Source organism: Pleurodeles waltl, chromosome 3_1 (genome assembly GCF_031143425.1).
Source record: "Pleurodeles waltl isolate 20211129_DDA chromosome 3_1, aPleWal1.hap1.20221129, whole genome shotgun sequence".
Lineage (NCBI taxonomy): Eukaryota > Metazoa > Chordata > Amphibia > Caudata > Salamandridae > Pleurodeles > Pleurodeles waltl.
The window spans coordinates 394,596,059-394,617,547 of NC_090440.1; the positions used below are offsets into that span (position 1 = coordinate 394,596,059).

Here is a 21,489-nt window from a genome sequence, read left to right on the forward strand (position 1 = left end):
TCACTGTTGCAAGGCCTATCTCTCTCACAGGTTAACATGGGGGCTGCCTTTAAAATGATTAAAGTGCAGGTTTCCTCTGAGAGCAGATAGAAATGTGGAGTTTGGGGTCTCTGAGCTCACAAGTTAAAAATACATATTTTAGCGAAGTTGGTTTTTGGATTGTGAGTTTGAAAATGCCACTTTTAGAAAGTAAGCATTTTCTTGCTTAAACCATTCAGTTACTCTGCTTGTTTGTGATTCCCTGTCTGGGTCAGTTTGACAGTTGGGCTGTTTGCATCTCTCCTCTAGACAGTGACACAAAGGGGCACAAAGTGACACAAGGGGAGCTGGGTGTAGTCCGCATATCCTGAAGAGCCATCTGTGCTAGGAGGGGAGGGAGGAGTGGTCACCTACACCTAAAAGGGCTATGCCTGCACTCACACAATGCAGTCTCCCCCTAGTGTGTGTCTGGGGCCTGGCCTGGGTAAGGCAGGGTCTTACAAACAAGAGAGACTTTGCTTTGAAGTTTACCAACTTCAAATGCAGAATGGGGTAGACGTATTCAACCCAAAACCCTTGCAAATCAGATTACTTCAAGGATTCAAGGGGAACCTCTGCCTGGAAAAGAGCTGAGGAGAAGTGCTGCCCTGGCCTGTGACTGTGCTGTGTTGGGCTATCCTGCAGTTGCTGCTTCTGCCTGTGCCTTTGCAAGGGGGACAGAGACTGGATTTTGTTTTGCATTCCTGCTTGAGAGGTATCTCCAAAGGCTAGGAGTAGAGCTTGCCTCCTGTTATGAAGCCTCAGAGACAAAAAAGGCTTCACCACCTAGTTATGAGTGTGCCTGCTGTGGACTCTAGCTTGCCAGTGGGTGCCATTCCATTTTCTGGGCCCCTGTAAGTGAATTTCTGAAGAAAAACCTGTCCAACGACGCCGGATGATGCTGCGCAACTTCGTAATGGATGCCGCTGCTCGGAACCGCGACGAAGCCTGTCCCGAGGCCGTGGACCTCACAGAAGTGAGACGACCCTGTAGGCTTCGCGTCCTTGCAGCCGCTGATCCCGCCCGACTTCAATGACTTCGGAGTGTCGTAAGTCCAACGTCCATGACATCCAACGCGATTGCAGCGCCTGCAGCCCTGTGATGTCATGGCCATCCCGGGAGGTCGCCCCGCAGCATCATGACTTCGCTGGACTTTGTGCCTGCCAGAACAAAGGGACTGACTTCGCAACCAATGCCTCTCCACCTCCACCGCTCTGCAGTACGGACACCGCTGCGCGACGCCTCTGCCTTTCTGCCCCATACCACCGGAAACAACGCTGCATCGAATCTGGAGACGCCTTGCTCCCCGACTCTGTGCAACAGCCTGTTTTCCACTTGTTTGCTAAGGTATTGTACCTGGGGGTCGAACGACTCCGTAAACAGTACCATTGGCATCAAATTGTAGGAAACGACTTCGTCATGACGCTGTTTAGTACCAACTTGCAGCATTTGTGCCTCTAGGCACTATTTTTGTGCTTTTAAGTGCTAAATTTATATTTTTAACTATGTATTGTGGATTTTTATCATATTTGGTCTTGTTTATTTTTCTAAACCTGTGTTGTGTCATTTTGTAGTGGTTCACTGTATTACTGTGTGTGTTTGTACAAATACTTAACGCATTGTCTTTGAAGTTAAGCCTGCCTGCTCATGCCAAGCTACCAAGGGTGTGAGTGGCGTTAACTGAGTGTGATTCTCCTTTACACTGACTAGAGTGAGGGTGCTTGCTTGGACAGAGGGTACGCTGACTGTCACCCAAAGACCCCATTTCTAACACATTGCATACAGATTGAATGTTCTATGCATAATTTGAGAAATAGACAATAGAGGCCTTTAATTGTAATTTACTATAATTTGTGCAACCCATTTTGTCAGGACAGTTATATAACTTCAAGGGGCCTTCTTAAAAAAACAAGCTAAAAAGATGGATCGGTGTCCTTTTAAAGTTTAGCCTGTACATCGCCTTCGAAATCTCTTGGAAACAAAAAAAAAAAAGCTTAATACGACTTAAAGCCTGCCTCTTACTGCCCCTTACCAATGGCTGGTTCCTAAGTCCATTCTAGTTTCCTTGCTTGTTACTGGTCAGAGCCTCCTCACCTCGGCTTCCTCCTGGAGCTTCGTGTGTTTCCCTTCCATGGAGCACTGTCCAAGTACAGCTTCCTTTTTTGTGGCCGGTGTCCTCCCCTTTTGTTATTTCTTCCCCCACCCCTCACACTGTCTGTTGTTTGTTCCCCTCATCCTTCACAATGTCCATTGTTTGTTTCCCATCTCTCGCCCTCCTCCCGCTATTTGCTCCCCATCTCCTACCTTGTGTTGCTTGCCCTCCAAGCCCCTAGTGCTGTTTTTACACATATTGCACAGCCACGCAAGCCGCTCTGCAACATGGTTTAAAAGGAAGAAAAAAACACAGTCAATGCTGGTCGGGTCATAGAGCCTTTTTTTGTTTTGTTTTTACTTTTTACTTTAAGCTATGTTGCACAGCAGCTCCTGATGCTGTACAAAATGTAAAAAAAAAAAAAAAAAATTGGCAAAGCAAATAGATCTCGCATAAGCCAAACCTACTGGCTGTGCCAATGCCTGTTTCAACTGGTGTAGTTGTCAAATTTTCAAACAGTAGATGATCATGAACATCTCCGAGTGGCAAATCTGGCAATAAAAAAAGGTACTTGCACAACCAACTGCAATGCGCCACAACACCAAAGAATATGTGTCCCTCAATGTTAGGTTAGCTACAACTTACGTACCCATGGCAAATGGAAAAACGTAGACTACCGCTTACAGCGAGGATGAAAATTAAGCGAAAACATTAGGAGACCCAACTATTTAGTTATCCAAAACGAGGCCTGCTAGCATAGTCGTACTGGATGAGAAATATAGTTTTAATTAGGCGCTTGGCATAGCACAAAGTGAGGTCGATTAGATTTTGTGGATGTTGAGCTGGTAACAGGAACAGGAGGTAGCTATTCAGGTGAAAGAAGTGGGACACACAATGTTTTGTCCACTAAAGCACACAGGGAGTGAGTGGTAATTAATCTAAGGGAAAAGCCATGCAAAATGTTTTTTGTTTTTTTCTGTAGAGGAGAAAAGGAAATAAATGACCTCAATCTTCGTGGAATAAACATTAGGCAGTACCAACAAGAACTGATTGATGGATAGGCAGTCCTTCATATAGGCCTGCAACAATACAGTGTGCAAGAAGTTCAGGCAGATGAGGAAAAACTACAACATATACTCAAAAATAAATATTTCGAAAATCGTAAACAATTTAGGAAAATAAATCTCCATTTTACTGAGAATTTAATTTTATTCCACATAGGGCATCATTTTGAGAACCCTGGACCTGACCCTCATACCCAGAGTGAACACTATGAGGTGCCCTTTGAACTCTGGGAGTGCAGCGTTAGTTGGTATTCTGAGTGGAACTCTGAGATTGCACTAAGAAATGGGGATTTACATGGTGAAACAAATTCCATTTGCAATTCCCCGGGTAGTTTCCCTTTCCTCAATGAAGTTTTTCTTAGAATCGCTGGTTATTTTAAACATCTGGGGAAACAATACTGGCCAGCAGTATGTCCGCAGGCCTCATAATTCTAATCAGCCTGGTAACTCCCATTATCGAGTCTATCAGAATTAACAGGCCACTCGCAATGAGGGCCACCAATTACAGTATGTGCTGTCATCCACTCACGTTAACCACTCATCCTAACTTCAGAAATAAACATAATTTTTTAAGGTATGCACGAACATGGACAAACAATGTGTACCACAGCTTCCATTTAAAAACAGCAAGGATGGGCGAATCCAAATTTCTTAAATCAACGGAATAGTTTGTCTGGTTCATCATCTTCATATTTATCAAAATATTTTCCCCAAAAACCACAAACAATGTTAGGTTTCTCAGCATGCTAAATGATTGTCAACAAGTGACAGAATAATAAAATGTGCCTTGTGAAAGAAAGATATTACCCCGCAAGAACGCATGCATATTAGTATGTATTAGCAAAGTCTCTGGCAACAACAAAAATAAGGATTCAGTAATTAATAGAAAATATTCTGCCAAGAAAATACTATAAACAACACTTTGTAATTATTTATCGTACTAGAAGCATTCATATACTTTGTCTGTTTATATTCATTTTAAATACAATTAACATCACTACGAACGTCACTGCATTTAATGCGTTTCAAAATTATACAATCATTACAGCATATAAAACAGTGCAGCAAATGTGAAAACATTTTAAATATTCTACATTTCGTATCGATTTATTAAATGACCTGCTTTATTTTGACACTGAACAAATTCATGTTGGATTATCATTAGGATACAAAAATAAACAGTGGAGGATAAAAGAACAACATTATTTTACTATCAGAGCTCTGCTTAACCACATCTGTCAAAGTTGAAGGTCAGTTACGTTGTGAATTATGCACCAAAGTAAAGTAATCATAAAAAGGAAAATGTACTTACTTATGCAATGTGTTCTGTGTAATTGTCATTTCCCATTTCAAATTATCAACATATATAGTCATAGATAATACGAAGTACTATTTATCACTAATTAAAGCAAACTGCAAAAATCAGTTCTGCTACACACAAGAACCCTTTATAAAATGTCAAGCACAAAATGAAGGTGAAGTAAAGCTAATAAACGCAAAATCTAACTTGACCCTCAGTTTCACAACTGGTTATACTCGTAATTGAACTACCAAAGGAGAATGATGTCTTAGAGGCACCTTAAAAAGTAAATAAATGAATTGGACACTTCAATATTTTGTGTACATGCAATTAATGTACTTGATTAATCAGGGTTAAAAAGACGTAGAATGAATTGTGTGCATGTTCGCAGCAGTAAGACAAACACGCTGAATATGAGATTTAATTATGTTTTCTTAACATAGTTAGAATGCAAGTTTTTCAAACTATAATATATATACCACCCAAACTACACAAGCATTAGAAATTCCAGTTATAAAGTGACTTCAATTCCTGTTAGATAGATGATGGGAAATCCAGTGCTATCACTTCCTGTGCATATGGATATTGTTTTTCGGACTTAAGTCTCTAATAATTTTAGCATTAGGCGTTCTATCGGTTTCTGGGTCTGGGATTTATATTGATCCTGGGCCTTCAGGTGGGTTTCTATTGCTTAGTAGTTCCCAGGGTCTAGATTTTCTATTGGTTCCTGTTCGTACATCTTGGGCTTCTACTGACTATAGGGTTCAGGGCTTTCAACTGGTCCAGGCCTTCTAATTACTAGGCCTCCCGCTCATATTTAAACAGAACCTTTAGGATATCCCAGTACAAGGCATCAAGTCAAAGCTGCTGCCTGCTTGGCCCTCTTAGAGCCTATATCCCGAAACGCTGCCCAAAATCCTACCTACAACAGGTAAGCAGAGATAGTTGGATGCTGTGCAAAGCTCCTCAAACAACAAGGTAAGATAATTACTCCTGGGTTCAATCACAATCTTCTTCTACTCCGATACCGTCTACACAATCTTGCTGCAAAAAATTAGGTTGTTGGTTCAGTGGGATATTAACCATGCTCAAGCACCAGCCACAATCCCGGTCAGGGTGAACCACAAAAGTCACTAAATTAACTTTCTGGTAGCTTCACACAAAAGCAGTCAGGCTTAACTTTAGAGACAATGTACAAAGTATTTATGTAGCATGCAAATAGTAATAAAGAGAAAACACAAAACAAGAAAAGAAAAAAATAAATCGCACACCAATTTAGAAAAATTGACACTATAAATTATTTGACACTAGAAACAACAAAAATCCAATCAGAAAAACAAGAATCATGACTTTTTTTTTTACATTTGAACATGAAAACTAGCTCTGAAAAAATCAAAGAGCCAACATTGGACATCTAGTTGTGAAAGAACAGGTTAAAGTTGAAAAATATGGCCAACTGCAATGGTGCGTGGATCAGATACAAAGAGTGGATTGGGCCTGGTCAGAGCTTACTTTCGCATTTAGAAGAAATGTATTTTTAAGAAAATTGTTCAGAGAAGGTAAAGGTCAGTGGGGCAAGGCTGCACACAGTGTCCGAGGAGAAAGCGTCGTCATCGGGGAGCCACTGGATGAAGCTGCTGTGAAGATTTCTTGGTTCGGATTTAGTCACTTTTTTTTTTAAGTCAAAAATCTCCAGTGGGACAAGGCTGCAAGATGTAGCCAATGAGAGTCCCATGAGGCTGGATACCCCTTTGGTGAAGAACTGCTAAACAGGATTTGCTGCTGTGGAGAAGAACATAGAGGGAGCTGCTGTGAAGTCAGGCGATGCATCTTGGGCTGATAGGCGAACAAGTTGGTCCCGGTCTTCCCATGGCCCTCAGAAAGGTTTTTAGGCAAACATTTTCCAAGACCCAAGTTTTGGGTTTTGGCTATCTGGGCACCGTTATCACCAGTAAGGGTCCAGGACTAGAAGGACACCACTTGGCTGATGTCAAGGTGCAAGTTCACAATGCCTGGAGCCTTTTCTGTCCCTGATGCACAGATAAGGAGGCTAGCCAACTAGCCCTTGGAGTCACTCTCGTAGTCATGGGTTCAAGCAGTAGCACAGGGCGAGAGTACCAGCACTTTAGCACTGGCTTGCAGTGGTAAAGTGCACAGAGTCCTAAGACCAACAAAAACAAACACGGCAAAAAGATTGGGGATGACCTTGCAAAGAAGGCCAATTCCAACACTCACCAGATTTCACACCAATTTACTGCCATCCCAATTTAAACAAACTTGTCCATTCTCCCATCCTACCTCCTGGTCAGCATCTACTGCCCTCTCCAGCTTCTCTTGGTGCTGCTGCCTCTGCCTTGGGAATGAACTGTGAGCCTGCCTGACTCAGTTCGAGGCCCTCCTCCACCTGCAGGCTCCTGTCTGCGCCTCATCCCTGGTGGCCTAGTGGACATCTCAAAGTAAGTACCTTCTGTCTCTCTCGGTCTCTCCGTACTCCTGCTTTTATACTTCTGCCTTTTACCTGTGTTTACTTAGTTTTTCTTTTTTCTGCCTCTTCTCTTATTTTTCTATCTTTCTGTTCACCTCTCCCTCCCGCTGCTGCCCCTGAGGCCCCGCCCCCACAACCACTGTGATGCGCTTTCCCCATCCTCCTAGCTTACAAGACCCCTGGCCTCCCTCCCCTTCTTAATGACGGCCACAGAGCAGGCGTGCTTCTGAATATACATTCCCTCCATAAGCACACCACTGAACTTTGGGATCTGATCGACTCCGCCCATCCAGACCTCGCATTCCAAACCGAGACCCGGACCAACCCTACCTCTGGACCAGACATCGCCATCGCAATCCCAGATGGCTACAACATCCTAAGGAAGGACCGGCCCTCTGTCTGGGTGTAGGACTGGCCATCGTATACAAGTCCTCACTCCGCATCACGTCAACACAAGGAACACTGCACTAGAATGGAACACCTACACTTCCTGATCCATGCCACCCACAACTCCTCCCATCTGCTGCACCCTGATCTACAGACCGTCTGGCCCCCACCCAGCCTTCATCTATGCCATAGTAGACATCACCACTTCCCACACCCTGGCGTCCACGACTACTTCCTCCTGAGCGACTTGAATTTCTACCTCGAGGACCGCAACGACTGAAACACCACTTCCCTACTCGACAATCTCACCACCCTTGGCCTCAGGCAACTGATAACCGCACCCACGCACGCCACAGGACACACACTAGACCCCATTTTTACCTCAAGCAACTGGATTGCCATCAAGAAAATCTCCACCCCGGACTGGACCGACGATCACGGCATACACTTCGCCATCACCGCACCAAACAGCCACCTCCACGTCCTGAGGGCACCCCCCACAGGAAATGGAACGAAATGAGCAACTCACCATGACCTTCGCCAAATCACCCTGCCCCCCACCAATGACGCCAACACTGCAGCACGCAACCTCAACTCCTGGATGAATGTGCCAACTCCTTAGCCCCCCTCCGATCAACTTCGGTCAAGCGCATCCCAAAAAAAGCCAGCTGGTTCTCCACCAAACTCCAAGAATCCAAACGCACCTGCAGACGCCTAGAGAAGAAATGGAGAAACAGCAAACCCAGAGCTGCCACTGCCACCCATCACCAACACATCAAGACCGCAAAAAAAAAAAAAAACACTCCGTGAACGCATCAACACCTCCCCGCACAACACAAGAGAACTCTTCACAGTAATCAACTAATTCACCAATTCTCCCTCCGAAGCCACCAACATCCCTCCGTCACAACATGAGCTCTGTGACAAATTGGCCACTTTCTTGCACCGCAAGATTAAAGACATTATGACAGCTTTTGCCCGCGGAACCCGCCCAACATCAGAACCTATGACTGACCCAGCCCCCCAGAACTCACCCACACTATCCACAGCTGGTCCACTCTCACCACAGAAGAGACTGAAATCATCATGAACAGCATTCACTTTGGATCTCCCACAGACCCCTGTCCTCACCACATCTACAACAGAGCTAGTGCATCCATCATCCCCGAACTCCGCAAGACGCTGAACTGCTCTATCAAAACAGCCACCTTCCCTGAAGATTGGAAACACGCCAAAGTCTGCCCCTCATGAAGAAACCCACAGCTGACCCATCAGAGCTCAAGAATTTCCAGCCCATCCCACCGCTACCCTACCCAGCCAAAGTCCTGGAAAAAAGCCATAAGCTCACAGCTGCGACAATTCTTCGAGTACAACAACTCTCTTGATATCTCTCGGTCCAGCTTTCGCAGCAACCACAGCACTGAGACAGCTCTCCAGACAGCCACCAATGACATCTGCACACTCCTCGACCGCAGCCACACTGCTGCACTCATACTCCTCGACTTCTCAGCAGCCTTCGACATGGTCTCCCACAGCACCTCATGTACCAAACTCCACGATGCAGGATTCTGCGGAAAGGTTTTCAATAGATCCACTCCTTCCTTACCGGAAGAACACAGGGAGTCAGGCACCCACCCTTCATATTCAAAACAACAGAAGTCAGCTGTGGAGCCCCTCAGGGATCCTCCTTAAGCCCAACGCTCTTCAACATCTACATGGGCTTGCTTGCAGCCATCGTCAGAGACCACGGAATGAACATTGTGTCATACACCGATGACACACAACACATCATATCCTTCACTGAAGACCCGGACAAAGCTAAGAGGAACTTTCACATTGGAATGAAAGCCATCGCCACCTGTATGAGGGAGAGCTTCCGTCAAGCTCAACTCAGACAAGACCGAGCTTGTCATCTTCGGAAACTCCACTTCAGCCTGGGACGACTCCTGGTGGCCCACATCGCTCAGTGCACCGCCTACTCCGACTGACCACACCGCAACCTAGGAATCATCCTTGACTCTTCCCTTTCAATAACCTGACAGGTAAACGCAGACACCTCTTCCTGCTAGCACACCCTCCGCCAACTCCACAAAATCTTCAAATGTATCCCGGTTTACTGCCGCAAGATAATTACCATGCCCTAGTCACAAGCCAGCTCGACTACAGCAATGCACTCTATGTCGGCACCACAACAAGGAACATCAGGAAACTATAACTCGTTCAAAAAGCCGACGCCAGACACGTCCTGAACCTACCCCGCCAGGAACACATTTCTCAAACCTGAGGAGCCTCCATTGGCTCCCAGTGGAGAAGCAAATTAACTTCAAAGTACTCACCCACACCTACAAGGCCCTTCACAACATCGGACCGGCCTACCTGAAGCATTGCATCCCCTTCCATAAGCCCGCCAGACTCCTCTGCTCAGCACGCCATAGTCACCATCCAACGCATCTGGACAACCACTGCCGGAGGAAGATCTCTTGGCTACCTCGCAGTTAAGAGCTGGAACAACCTGACCACGCATTTCAGGCAAAGCCCATCACTCACCATCTTCAGGAAGAACCTCAAGACATGGCTTTTCGAATAAGGCCCAGACACACCACCAGCGCCTTGAGACCCTCACGGCTGAGTAGTTGAGCTTTATAGTCAATCAATCATACATGCTCTGCTATACACACACTCAAACACACTATACACTCATCAGACTACTACCCCTACTAACTACTATTATCTCTATGGATACCTTATTCACTATCTTATCACTCACACCACACTACCACTACTAATATAACACTAACATCTATAACCTTTCTGGTCCATCTTCTCACTCATTTCTGCTCTACACTACTCCCACCCCCTGCTATCATTTCCCACCCTTTTTCCATCCATTTTCCTCCTAACAGCATGCCAAGCCCGTCCTTAAACTTTGCATCACCCATACTAAATCACAATAGCCCTCAAGACAATTCCAACAGATTACCAAAACACTATCCTGTACCAATACTGCTTTCACAAACACACAATCACTCATAGTCACCCTCCTAACAAACATATCATAACTCTAACAAAACTATTTGAGCAGGACAGTGATTGCTAGGAAATCCTCCATGACAGCACTATCAATCTAGTCACATATCCGACTTCGTCAGCATTTCATACACATGAGGCACAAACATCATCCAACAAAAACATACTTACAAACAGCTCACTGTATGATATGTACAACCTGGACATAAAGCATTCTTTCCATAAAAGAAAGCTACTACATCTAAGTTGTTTTCTGATGAATGTCCGTTGAGCAGAAACAAACACAACATATTGGATCTACTGTCAAATATAGAACTGGACATACTATTCATCATAGAAACCTGTTTGGAGAAAGACATGGCTCTAGTACTTCATGAAGCTATCCAACTGAGTAGTAAGGCATTACATACAATCTACAAGGAAAGACAGAAGTTACACAAGCTACTATCTTGAAGGGTACCATGACAGTCACCAAGATAAAAGAAGAGATAATATTAAGTTGTGAAGCCACTACTGGCTACAAATCCAGCCTCACTTTCAACTACAACTTCTCATTGTTATTAAGGTCCACACCTAAATAAGGAGTCTTTACAGGTGTTTTTCTGGACACACTATCATCGCTATCAACAAAACTATCCAATATATAAATACTGGTGACATAAACATCAGATTACATAAACCAAATGTGCTTCAACCAAATGCTATTCTATCATGATTTTAACACACTCAATACACAACGGATCATCTCAGGGCCTGCCCACAAAGCAGGTCATACATCAGATTTCATCTTCAGTAACCCTGAAGTAAACATTATTCAACACAGTACACCAGTCACAAGGAGAGATTATCACATCATCACCTTCTCAATCAAGATGCCTACTAAATCAGAATCCGGCTACTACAGAACAACTTACAGACAATGGAACAAATTAAACAGGCAGGTGTTGTAATCTCACTTAATCCCAAACATGCAACTGGAGACAATAAACTAAGTAGAAAATTCTAGGACTGGGTGACCTCAGCCTTGATCCACTTACATAAGAAAGAACTTCAAAATAATGCAAAAAGAATAAGAATACTACTTGGACAAATGAACAGTTGCCAAAGATAACAGAGGAAATCTCAACACTTCAACGGAAATCACTCCAACAAGGCAAAATGAGGCTCCAAGGATACACAACACCCCATCAAATAATCCCTACTTACAGGAAGAAAGCTTGAGGTTCAAGCCACCAAACTATGGGAGTCCCTACCTGTAAAGATTAGAGAAACTGAGAATTCCTAAAGTTCACTAAAATGAGGAAGACCTGGTAGTTTCCCAAGCATGACCCATCAGAGAATCTATCTTGAGCGTGTTCACTAAAACGAGTGGCATCACAATTCTGGCCTCCCTGCCTATGGTCATTTATACAGTCCCCCCGCCCTCCCGCATCCCGCTTCTCCCAGATCATGGAAGAACCACATCTGGCATAATACCTTTACAAAACCTCCTTATTACTATCAAGGCACAACCAGACACCTCTACAAACATATCAGTTTTGCAAAGTAATACTCCTTGAATAACGTTAAAGAGAAGTCTTTATTTACAGCTAAGTACAAACGGTACAACCCATGGCAAGACTAACCGTTCACTGCCAACATTCTAGAGTTCCCAATAGAATTGTCCCACACCATAGTAGCAACAATCTCTATAGCTTCTATTACATATGAGCATACGTCATTACAACAATGATCCATGCATCTGTTTCAAACAAACACAACAGAATGATCGATTCAAATCACAGAGATGGTCCACTCCATAAATAACCTAAAAGATCAGCCATGTGGACATACCACATAACTGAATACCTCACATTAGAAAGAGCAAAGTACAAAGTTGTAAAGAATGCAAATAATCTTCTCTATCAATGTACCCTATCAGAGGATAAACCGTTCAGAGCACCAGCCTACAGTGACAATCATAACCCCATCATTTTACAGTTTCTACATACTCAGGTTGCGTGCTATAATTTAAAATGCCTCTTCCCAAAAAATATAAAGAATCTTCAATAAAACTCAATCTCAAATACTCCAGTTCTCTCTCCTTCCTTTTTATCGAATGACGTTCTTCTTATGCTGCATCACATCTTACTGTTCCTGAGTGCAGCCTACTTTTACACGTGCCTGTCTGCCTTGCTCTGTACAATGTTTCTGCAAATTGCCCATATCTCTCCTCATAAATCACAAACACCTACTGTGTAACCATTCCTTGCAATCAAACAATATTTACCCCTTCTAGACTATCTACTCATCACATGAACTCATACAAATGTTTACCCATAACTCTTATGAACCTTGATCTGTCATGGGTCCATTTTAATTAGTCGCTTGAGCACAGTGATAGCTTAGCTTAGCTTAGGCTTGCGGCCCGTGCCCTTTTACCCAGTATTTAGGCCCTGTATTCCTTATTGATTTTATTATTGCTTCTTTAGTGGCATTGTTTTAATTCCATTTTCAGCTGCTATTCTGCAAAAGCTTCATTATCAGTGCTATGGATGGCATACTTTGCATCATGTTCTAGGAATTGCAAGAACAGAGTGCAAGACACGCAGAATAATATTTTGTATTGCCAACCCCAAGACTGTGGAAACAGTCCAGTGCTTTAGTACATAACTAGATCAGGCTTCTGTGTCTGAACATAAACATGTCCCCTATAAAAACACTTTGTAGGACAAAAGGGCATTAGACAGGGTTCCAGCCAGAATTTCCATCCATGCTGCTTGCCGGTTCTTGGACAGCTTCAGCCTTTGTCTCTCCATGGATTCTGATTTGGAGAGTGGTGGCCTGACCTTATACCAAGGTAATGGGGGTGAGGTGTGCTTCTCATGGACACTGTAGGGTCAGATTTGGCTTACATCGCCATGCTCTTGCTTAGGGGCTATTTAGGTAGGAATTGTATATGCCTATTATGACAATGTGTTGGGGTTATTTATATTCACATCTCTAATTTTTACAATCCTGATTTTATCATTCCTCATTGACTTAATCATTGTAGCTCATGCATTTTACCGTAGATGGCAGTCTTTTCAACAAACTGTATTGAAAACTGTCCTGCATCTCTTTTCCTGACTCTGTGTGTGTAAGAGGCTTGTATGTGGAGAGAAAACGGTAAGGCTTGTCTCACCACAATTTTCTCTCAGGGGTTTTCAAAGTTCTAAACAAGGCTGCCACAAATCACCTTTACCTGTTGGGTTTTGGTGAGGTACTGCTAGTGAACCGGGAGGGTTAGGCCGACAGCTGCAAATTGGTGTGGGAGTGACTCAGTCACCTACAACACAGAGGTGCTGCCGCCCCAAATCCAGCAGTCTTGTCAGAAAACTAAAGTATTTAAGACAAATCTACCACAGAGAAAATGGAGGAAATGCATGCACATCAGTTTCCCGAGATCACAAACCTAATCCTGATAACCAACAATAATTAGTCACTGCTGGATTAATCACTAACCATAGATTCCGGAATCATGTTCTACCCATCATAAAGCATTTTAAGGCCTTAAGAGGGGAAGCTATCTCTATATAAATGCAATTACAATACAACATCTTCAGTGTAATTTAAAAACTACATCTGCCTCAATATTTAGAATTCCAGAAATACGTTAGTGAGCAAGAGGCAGAAAATTACACAACATATTGGACTATGGTTTTATTAATCTCTTAGCGGAGCGACAATAACCATCAGCACAGCATGTTTGATCACCCAACAGAATCAGTTTTTACACAAATATCTACACACAACTTATTAATACTGTCAATATGGCACTCTGTGTCTACTGCTGATGCATAAACTATTGGACCATTATTTATTCGTGTTTTGTGCAAATGAGGACAGTTCAGATGTTGGAGAATAGTGCAACATCACATTCGGTAAATTTGATCTTTGAAGGTGTGCTGGACTGCTTTGTGTAGAGCCTGTTCAAGGATTGTTTCACTGATTGAGTATTCATCATAATATCCCCAGAACGTTGGTGCAGGAATTTCTAGCTTATACACACACTTCACATCATCACTCAGTGACAAAACACCTGGTACAATCAATGCATTACAAGACAACATGAATGTTGCTACAGCTTCATAAGCTTTTAGAATTTTTATCACAGAATTATTCCTCAATATCTTAAGATCATAGCACAGTCTATTTCCAAATGAGATATATATAGTAAATGTGAAAACGTAATCAATGCATTTGACAAAGACTTCCTGGCACACGTTAATGGTTAACTGCATAAAGCAATATCTGCTTTTTTGCAATGTTTACACTGTAACATATCCAAAGCAGTAGATTACCTAAATGAACTAGGAGCAGTTCAGGAGAGGACATTCTAATCTCCCTGACTACACCTGGTTCACTGAAATCAGGTAATGAAACCCCAGGCCAACATCCAAAGACTTAGCTGTTACAGCTTTGGAAATTGGGTACGAAACAATGGTACTCCTACTCTTCTAAAGGGAACCAGCTACTATGTCTACCACAAACAGCGCAGAACTATTAGCAGTTGGGATGGAGTGGGGGTCTTGTAATTCATCCTATTGTACAGTAGAAGCTTGAGAGAGAGAGAGATCCTGGTGCATATACAGCCCTCCAAACACAGGCACTTTACTATTTGTTGTGGTGTTTTTGTAGAGCCCAGGGGAAGTTCACTGGTGAGATCATGTTCTTTGGCCACTCTGCACATTTCACACAGCTTCTTTTGAATCAGAACAGGAAAAAGATAAAAATATGTGAATGATTTAAAGAATGCATAGCATGTGAATTCCACCATGAAGAGGAGCAGAGTCCATGGCAGAAAGGCAGCCTAAAAAGGAAAGGCAACATATGCATTTCTAAAATAAAGCAAATGTACTACCCATTTGTTTAATACAAAAATGAATTTGCTTACCTTCTCCAGCTGTTGTCAGATGGCGGCGAGAGGTAAACTGACGCATAAGGTGAACCATCGCAGTGAATGAGAGTAAAGGAAAAGCACATTTAACAGTGGCAATACTTTAATTAAGCAGCAGTAAAGAGACAAGCAAAATGTGTAAATATTTACATCCCAATCAAAAACAGATCTTCTTGTAGTGCCTAGTCCATATTCAGCTTGAGACATCAGCAAGTTTTTCAGAAAGTTCACACACTTTTTTTCATTATTCTGAAAATATGTAAGGTACAATAATGAGGAGAGCCCACTTCTGGCAATATAACTGTGATATAAAAAAAAAATCAAGAACTCTCATCCAATTCAACGATACACTTCCAGTACATATTATTATTCATACATATTATCTCCATCCTTTTTAATCAAATTAATCCTTTATTCATAATCATTTAATTTTCATTCAAATTATCCTTGTATTACTGGACACATTTAAGAATTTAATGATTTTGTACATCAAGAGTACATGCTTAACACATAGGGCCTGATTACGACCTTGGCAGAGGGGATTAGTCCGTCACAAATGTGACAAATATCCCACCTTCTGTATTACAAGTTCCATTATATTCTATGGAATTTGTAATAGGGGCGGACGCAATATCCGCCACATTTGTGATGGAGTAATCCCTTCTGCCAAGCTTGCAATCAGGCCCATAGCTCTTAAAGAAAAACAATGAAAATTAAGTATTACCATTAATGTCATTTGCAAGATTGTCTTCAAACAGATCACTCACAACAGTTACTTGAACAAATGCAAAGTTGGAGACTTAATAGAATCAATAACTTTTCAGCAGACCAGAAAAGTAAATTGGAGTTTCTGCTCCTATTTTACTGTCAATGTCGATAAAGCTTTGTCCTTGCGAGCATTCCATTAAAGGTGTTTTAATAAGTATTTCACAAAAAATAATTAAAGCAACAATTTTAGACAAAAGCTGCCCCACCTACCAGGACAGCTGCTGCTTGTGCACTGTGCCTTTAACAGGTTGTGTATATTTTACTTCCACTCTTTCATCACCTATATTATTCTTCAAGCCATGGATGCTACAAACTTATTTAATTCTGGAAGAGATGCCCAAAACCAACAAGGATGATGGGATCAAATGTAGAAGGGAAATGAAGATGGCACCGTGATCAGTCTTCCTTTATTATTTCTCAATAAATGGTGCTACTATGCTTTAATTTTCCCAAATCTAAAAAACAGAAGTTCTGACTCAAAAGTGTATGAATCAGGAACCCCTACAGAAAAGGTCCAAATAAGAAATATATTCTACACTTCGCACAATCTACAAAGGAGGAGGAGACAACGCACATCTTTCTGTACTACAGTCATGCACAATTTTCCAAGAAATTATGTCTCTGGACAGGAAAATACAAGCGTAAAAAAAGAGTGTAAAAAATAGTGATGAGAACGTGTCTAGAATGTTATTGTATCATTAAATTGTCTTGAAGATTAGAGAGCTGAATCTTCCTACAGCAAGAACTGCAACCATAATATTAATCTGGCAACACAGCTATGTGAATCCAGAAAATAAATTGTGAGGTACTCACATTCTAGATCACTTTACACAGCAAGCACAGATGTTGTGATTTGCTACTTCCCTATAAATCATCAGTACAATCAAAACAGACTTCAACCTAATAAAACGGAAGTGATCCACTTGTTGTAACCGATCCACTCTCCATTATGGTGGACCTGAAATCACAAGGTTCTAGTCAACCTGGAACTTCTGATTGGTTCTTTTTTGCCTTAACTCTTTAAAAATCTGTATCTTTGGTTCTCCTTTGATTATTGGTTCTATTAGATGTTTCTTGTTTTGGTGCCATTTTGCTCATTAACCTTTTCTCTCTTTAGGAAATATGTAGTATTGGCCTGGTTGCTCCGTTCCATAGCTACAAGAGGGGGTGAGCATATGTTTACATTTATCAAAACTGTGTTTTATCCCAACAAGTTTGTGGCCTCGTTCCTTGTGGTGGACTCTCATTTACCCTAATTAATAACCCAATTTCTTATAAAACCTAAGAAACAAAGGGCCTGATGTTCTAAAGCTTGTTATTTGTATTAAAGGCACACTGTGAGTCGGTATCCTTCCAAATCAAATGGAATTTATCAGTGGGTTGAGAACACAATGGCAGTCACAAACCATAGATCAGATGCTGATTATCCAGAGTAAATGGTAGCCCATTTGCACAAAGAAGGCAGCCCTTATGGGATGTCCCCCACCTTGCCATTGTGGGATTTTGGCACTGGGGGAGCAAACAGCAACCAAGGGAACCATTGCATACTCCCTCCAGTGTCTATCACAGTGTGCCACCGTTTTCTGACAGCAGCCCATCTCTTTATTTGAAAGCGATTTCTGAAAGAATATTGGCATACTGTGGATGTGATGGGGTCTGCTGTCCGTCAGAGGCCTCCATCTTTGCATTTCCTGATTTATATATAATAATAAAGCAAACGTTTTTGCAACCCTTTGCAATTCGTGGCTTTGAGCTGCAACCTATTTGTTCATCCATCACAGGGCAGTGTCAAATGGACTGGTCTGACAGGTCAGTGTGTGGGCTATATGTGGGCCTGTTCTATGGTCTTCTGGGCCGGTTTTTACTGTTGATTTCCCTGGTGTTAAAACAAACATTGCCTGCAGGAAGCTCAAATCCATGCAGTCTTCCATACCTTTCAAAACACTTATAAAGTAGGTCTTTAAAAGTTCAACACTGCCCTAATTTGCAAACGTGCCACGTTTTGCTAGCTATCTTGTTCACTGAAGGAGGACTTTTACTTTGGCACCCCAGCCTATTTTCTGTCCCAGTCCAACACTGAGGATCGGTAGCTAAGCAAGCGGTGTGCAAAAAGCACTGCCTGCTTTGTCTCCTGAGGCTAACACAATGGACACAGATTGCATCATTATACTAGGTCAGTCAAGGCGCTTTAAGATGGTATAGCACAGGAGGTCAGATAGAACAGTGGACAAGCACTGGTCACCTATTGTCTTTTACTTTAAAAAAATGTATTCAAACCACTGCAGACGGAACTTATCACAAAACAACAACATTTGCATTCTAAGTAACTAAACAACCTCACACAACCGTGCACAAGGACAGCATCTCTTATACAGAAACAATCACTAAAACATGAGGATAAGAAAGAACACAAAAAATAAAAAAGCAAAACTATTTTTATACTTTTAACCTCAAAGAGAGTCATAGACCTGGTAAAAAGGAGACAGAAACAAACCTTTTCTTTACAAAATCAAATTTAATTTAGGATTATAGAATAACTCTCTACAAAGTAATATGGTAAGCATGAAAGACACTTTTTGTCACCAGGTTGTACAAAGAAATAAGAAAGAACTTGACAGCGGGAGGAGTCATGTGCAGCTGGATAGCCCTAAACGAGGTGAGAAGGCAGAATGTGCAAGAAACAGTCTATTTTACGTAATTACGTTTCAGCTCGAAATCTTATTAAGTGAAAGTAAAAAAGCAGTGATAAATTCCTGAAGTTCTGGACAAACTAGAACCTTTTCTAAAATACAAATTAGAAGTAGGTAAAGCCTTTATAAAACCAAAAATCAACTATTTGTTGAGGAAATCAGCGCTTCATTTCAAAGTTGTGCTTCATTACTTGGTCAATTTAGTCTAAGATAAGAATTACTGACAGTATGCAATGCCGCCCAGCAATGTCATGCTCGCAAGAAATATAGTGAAATTAAAAAATAATTCAGAGTTAATAGAAAATCTGTCACATCTCGTTAGCCATTTGTAACATGTAAGTGCTTAGAGATTTAACAATTGATTTCAGTTTCAGTAAAAATTATTTAACATTCTTATATCATCTTGAGATCGCTCACTAACTCGGCACTACCAAATGAACCAGGCCATAACCTAAATTATGTACTTCCTTTAACCCACTATACTAAAGCTACTCCTTTCTTTAACTCCTTTCCTCCTGACACAATTATTCCCTACCAAGGAACGAGGGGTGTCCAAAGGATGTGGTAGCTGTGCTCCATAATCACAATACTGTCTTACCTGCTGCCACTTCCTCAACACCATCAGTATCTGTCTCCATTACTGCTACAATTTACCTCCTCCTTAGAATTGTACTGCTCCATCTAAAATCTCCCTAGATAGAGTTGTGTTGGGCCATTCACACCCAAAAGAAAATTATACAGCCACCCTAACATCAGTATTGGATCGACTAAACCTTGGCTGAAGACAGAACAATGTACAAATTCCTCATCATAGTCTCTGCATCAGCCTGGAGAAAGTCATTCTAATTAACTTTCTTGTTTTACGTTCCCCAGCGCTCCATCAGACTGCAAACCCATGACATCCTGGGCACCCTAATATTACTATTTGCAGCCTCAAGACTAGGGCCGTTAGCCCCCTCCTCTTTGCTCTGGAAAACCACTACTTTGGAGGTCCATTACACTGTTGCCTATGCATGTCAATGACATTGTTGTCTGTAGCTAAATGCCCTTAATAAGCCACATTCTCTCCTTAGACAATCCAACACAAAATCTCACCTTGCCTCATTTGTTCGATAATTGGAGCACCTTATCCAACCCAACAGTAATTAAAATTTACAATTATATTGACCTGTTCCTTTTAGGTTTTTGGGATATTCTCTAAACCACATGCTCCCCTTGTACCACCCTTCTATAATTGTAGTTTATGTTTTCGTTTTTCAGTTCCATTTATGTATTCCTTTTATACACAATATACAGTATGACTGGATAAGAGGACCTTGTTCTATGAAATGCAAACCAATCCCCAGTTTGCAAAAAGCACAGAAAACAATAAAACAATGACCACTTAATCTAAGTAAGGAAGGAACTGTGGACTGAAATAATTCATTAGAATATTTCTCGTCCTGACTAATTTGCATATATGTATATTACTTAAGAGTGAAAGGATGAAAGAAGTGAATGACCATCAAATTATTTTCAGTCTACAGTGATGTTGCTTGCACGGATTATGACAAAAAAAAAATTCTAAAACTATAACGTATGTACTTCAAACTAAATTTGTACGGTGTATAAATGAGCTGTGTGGTTATTTACTAACTTATGGAGCTAAACAGCGCAAAAACACAAAAGAACTGTTTAAAATACACATTCCTAGATGGTTGTGTGGCTAAATCCTCCAGTAACTAAGCCTTACTTTAGAAATTAAAACTGTATTGGAACTGAAAGGTAAGTAATAATTAGCTATATTGAAGTTTAAGGAAACTCAATATTTAACTGTGATCCACTTTTCGCGCTTCATTTTTCTTTGTTCTGGGCAGTGGTCAAAGTGGGCCACAGCTGTAGGAAATGGAATTCCCAAACTTTTTTTAATTTTACAACCACAGTTCCCCTACTTTTTGTTAAACCCAAGAGAGAGGTAGACAGTGAAGGAATAAACAAGTTTTCTCAACAGGGTGCCTCTTACCTGAAAGAAATAATAATGTGATGAATCAGCAAATATACAGGGTGGTTGGGAGCCAGCATATGGTTTTAAATGACTGAGTCATTTGAGGCTTCATGGTGACAATGATTTACTGTGTTTGAGAAGTAACGTGAAATTTGTATATATTTTATGTGATATCTAAATTGTGCAAAGGAAGCCAAAAAGGCGGTGGAGTGTTTTACTGTGCAAAAGGCACGCATGGAGTCAAAGAGTAAAAGCAGAAGTAGTTGGTTACTGGATTGTTGCTACATTCTGATGTAGTTTTCTTTAACTCTTTCCTAAATTGGGGCAGTGTTGAGGTGGTCGTTATGGATACTGCGGTTATAGGGTGGCACAATGTCCTAGAAAAATTTCTGAGATTTGGCGACAACAAAAAAAGCTAACTTATTAATCTATTATCATTCATAGGGTTCTTATATTGTTGTGCTTGTAGTGGATGGAGCAAAGAAAGGATTTTGACAGATCTTAGTTTACCATGGTACAACTAAAATGGTGAACAACGGACTGAATGGAGTTAGTGAGGGTGCATGAAAAGGATTCAGCTAGAGCCTGAACAACCTTCATTAGGAATATGTCCGTACAGGATACCTCACAGCAGGACTAGACTATAACAAGAAGACTAGTTTCAATGGGATGAGTCCTTCAAAATTCTCTTGCAAAGAAAATGACATACTTCCAGATCATCTGGAGGAACCACAAATGGTGTACTGTGCACAGTAT

The 21,489-nt window shown here is 41.6% G+C and overlaps 1 protein-coding gene across 3 annotated transcripts in view; it reads right to left on the reverse strand.

Annotated features, from left to right (window-relative positions):
* Positions 1–21,489, reverse strand: part of CRTC3 (CREB regulated transcription coactivator 3) — a 713,757-nt gene that overhangs the window by 420,004 nt on the left and 272,264 nt on the right. For all 3 annotated transcript variants that reach the window (XM_069222591.1, XM_069222590.1, XM_069222589.1), the window contains exon 4: positions 15,289–15,350. In XM_069222591.1, the coding sequence (XP_069078692.1) occupies positions 15,289–15,350 (62 nt within the window). The remainder of the gene's footprint in view (positions 1–15,288; positions 15,351–21,489) is intronic.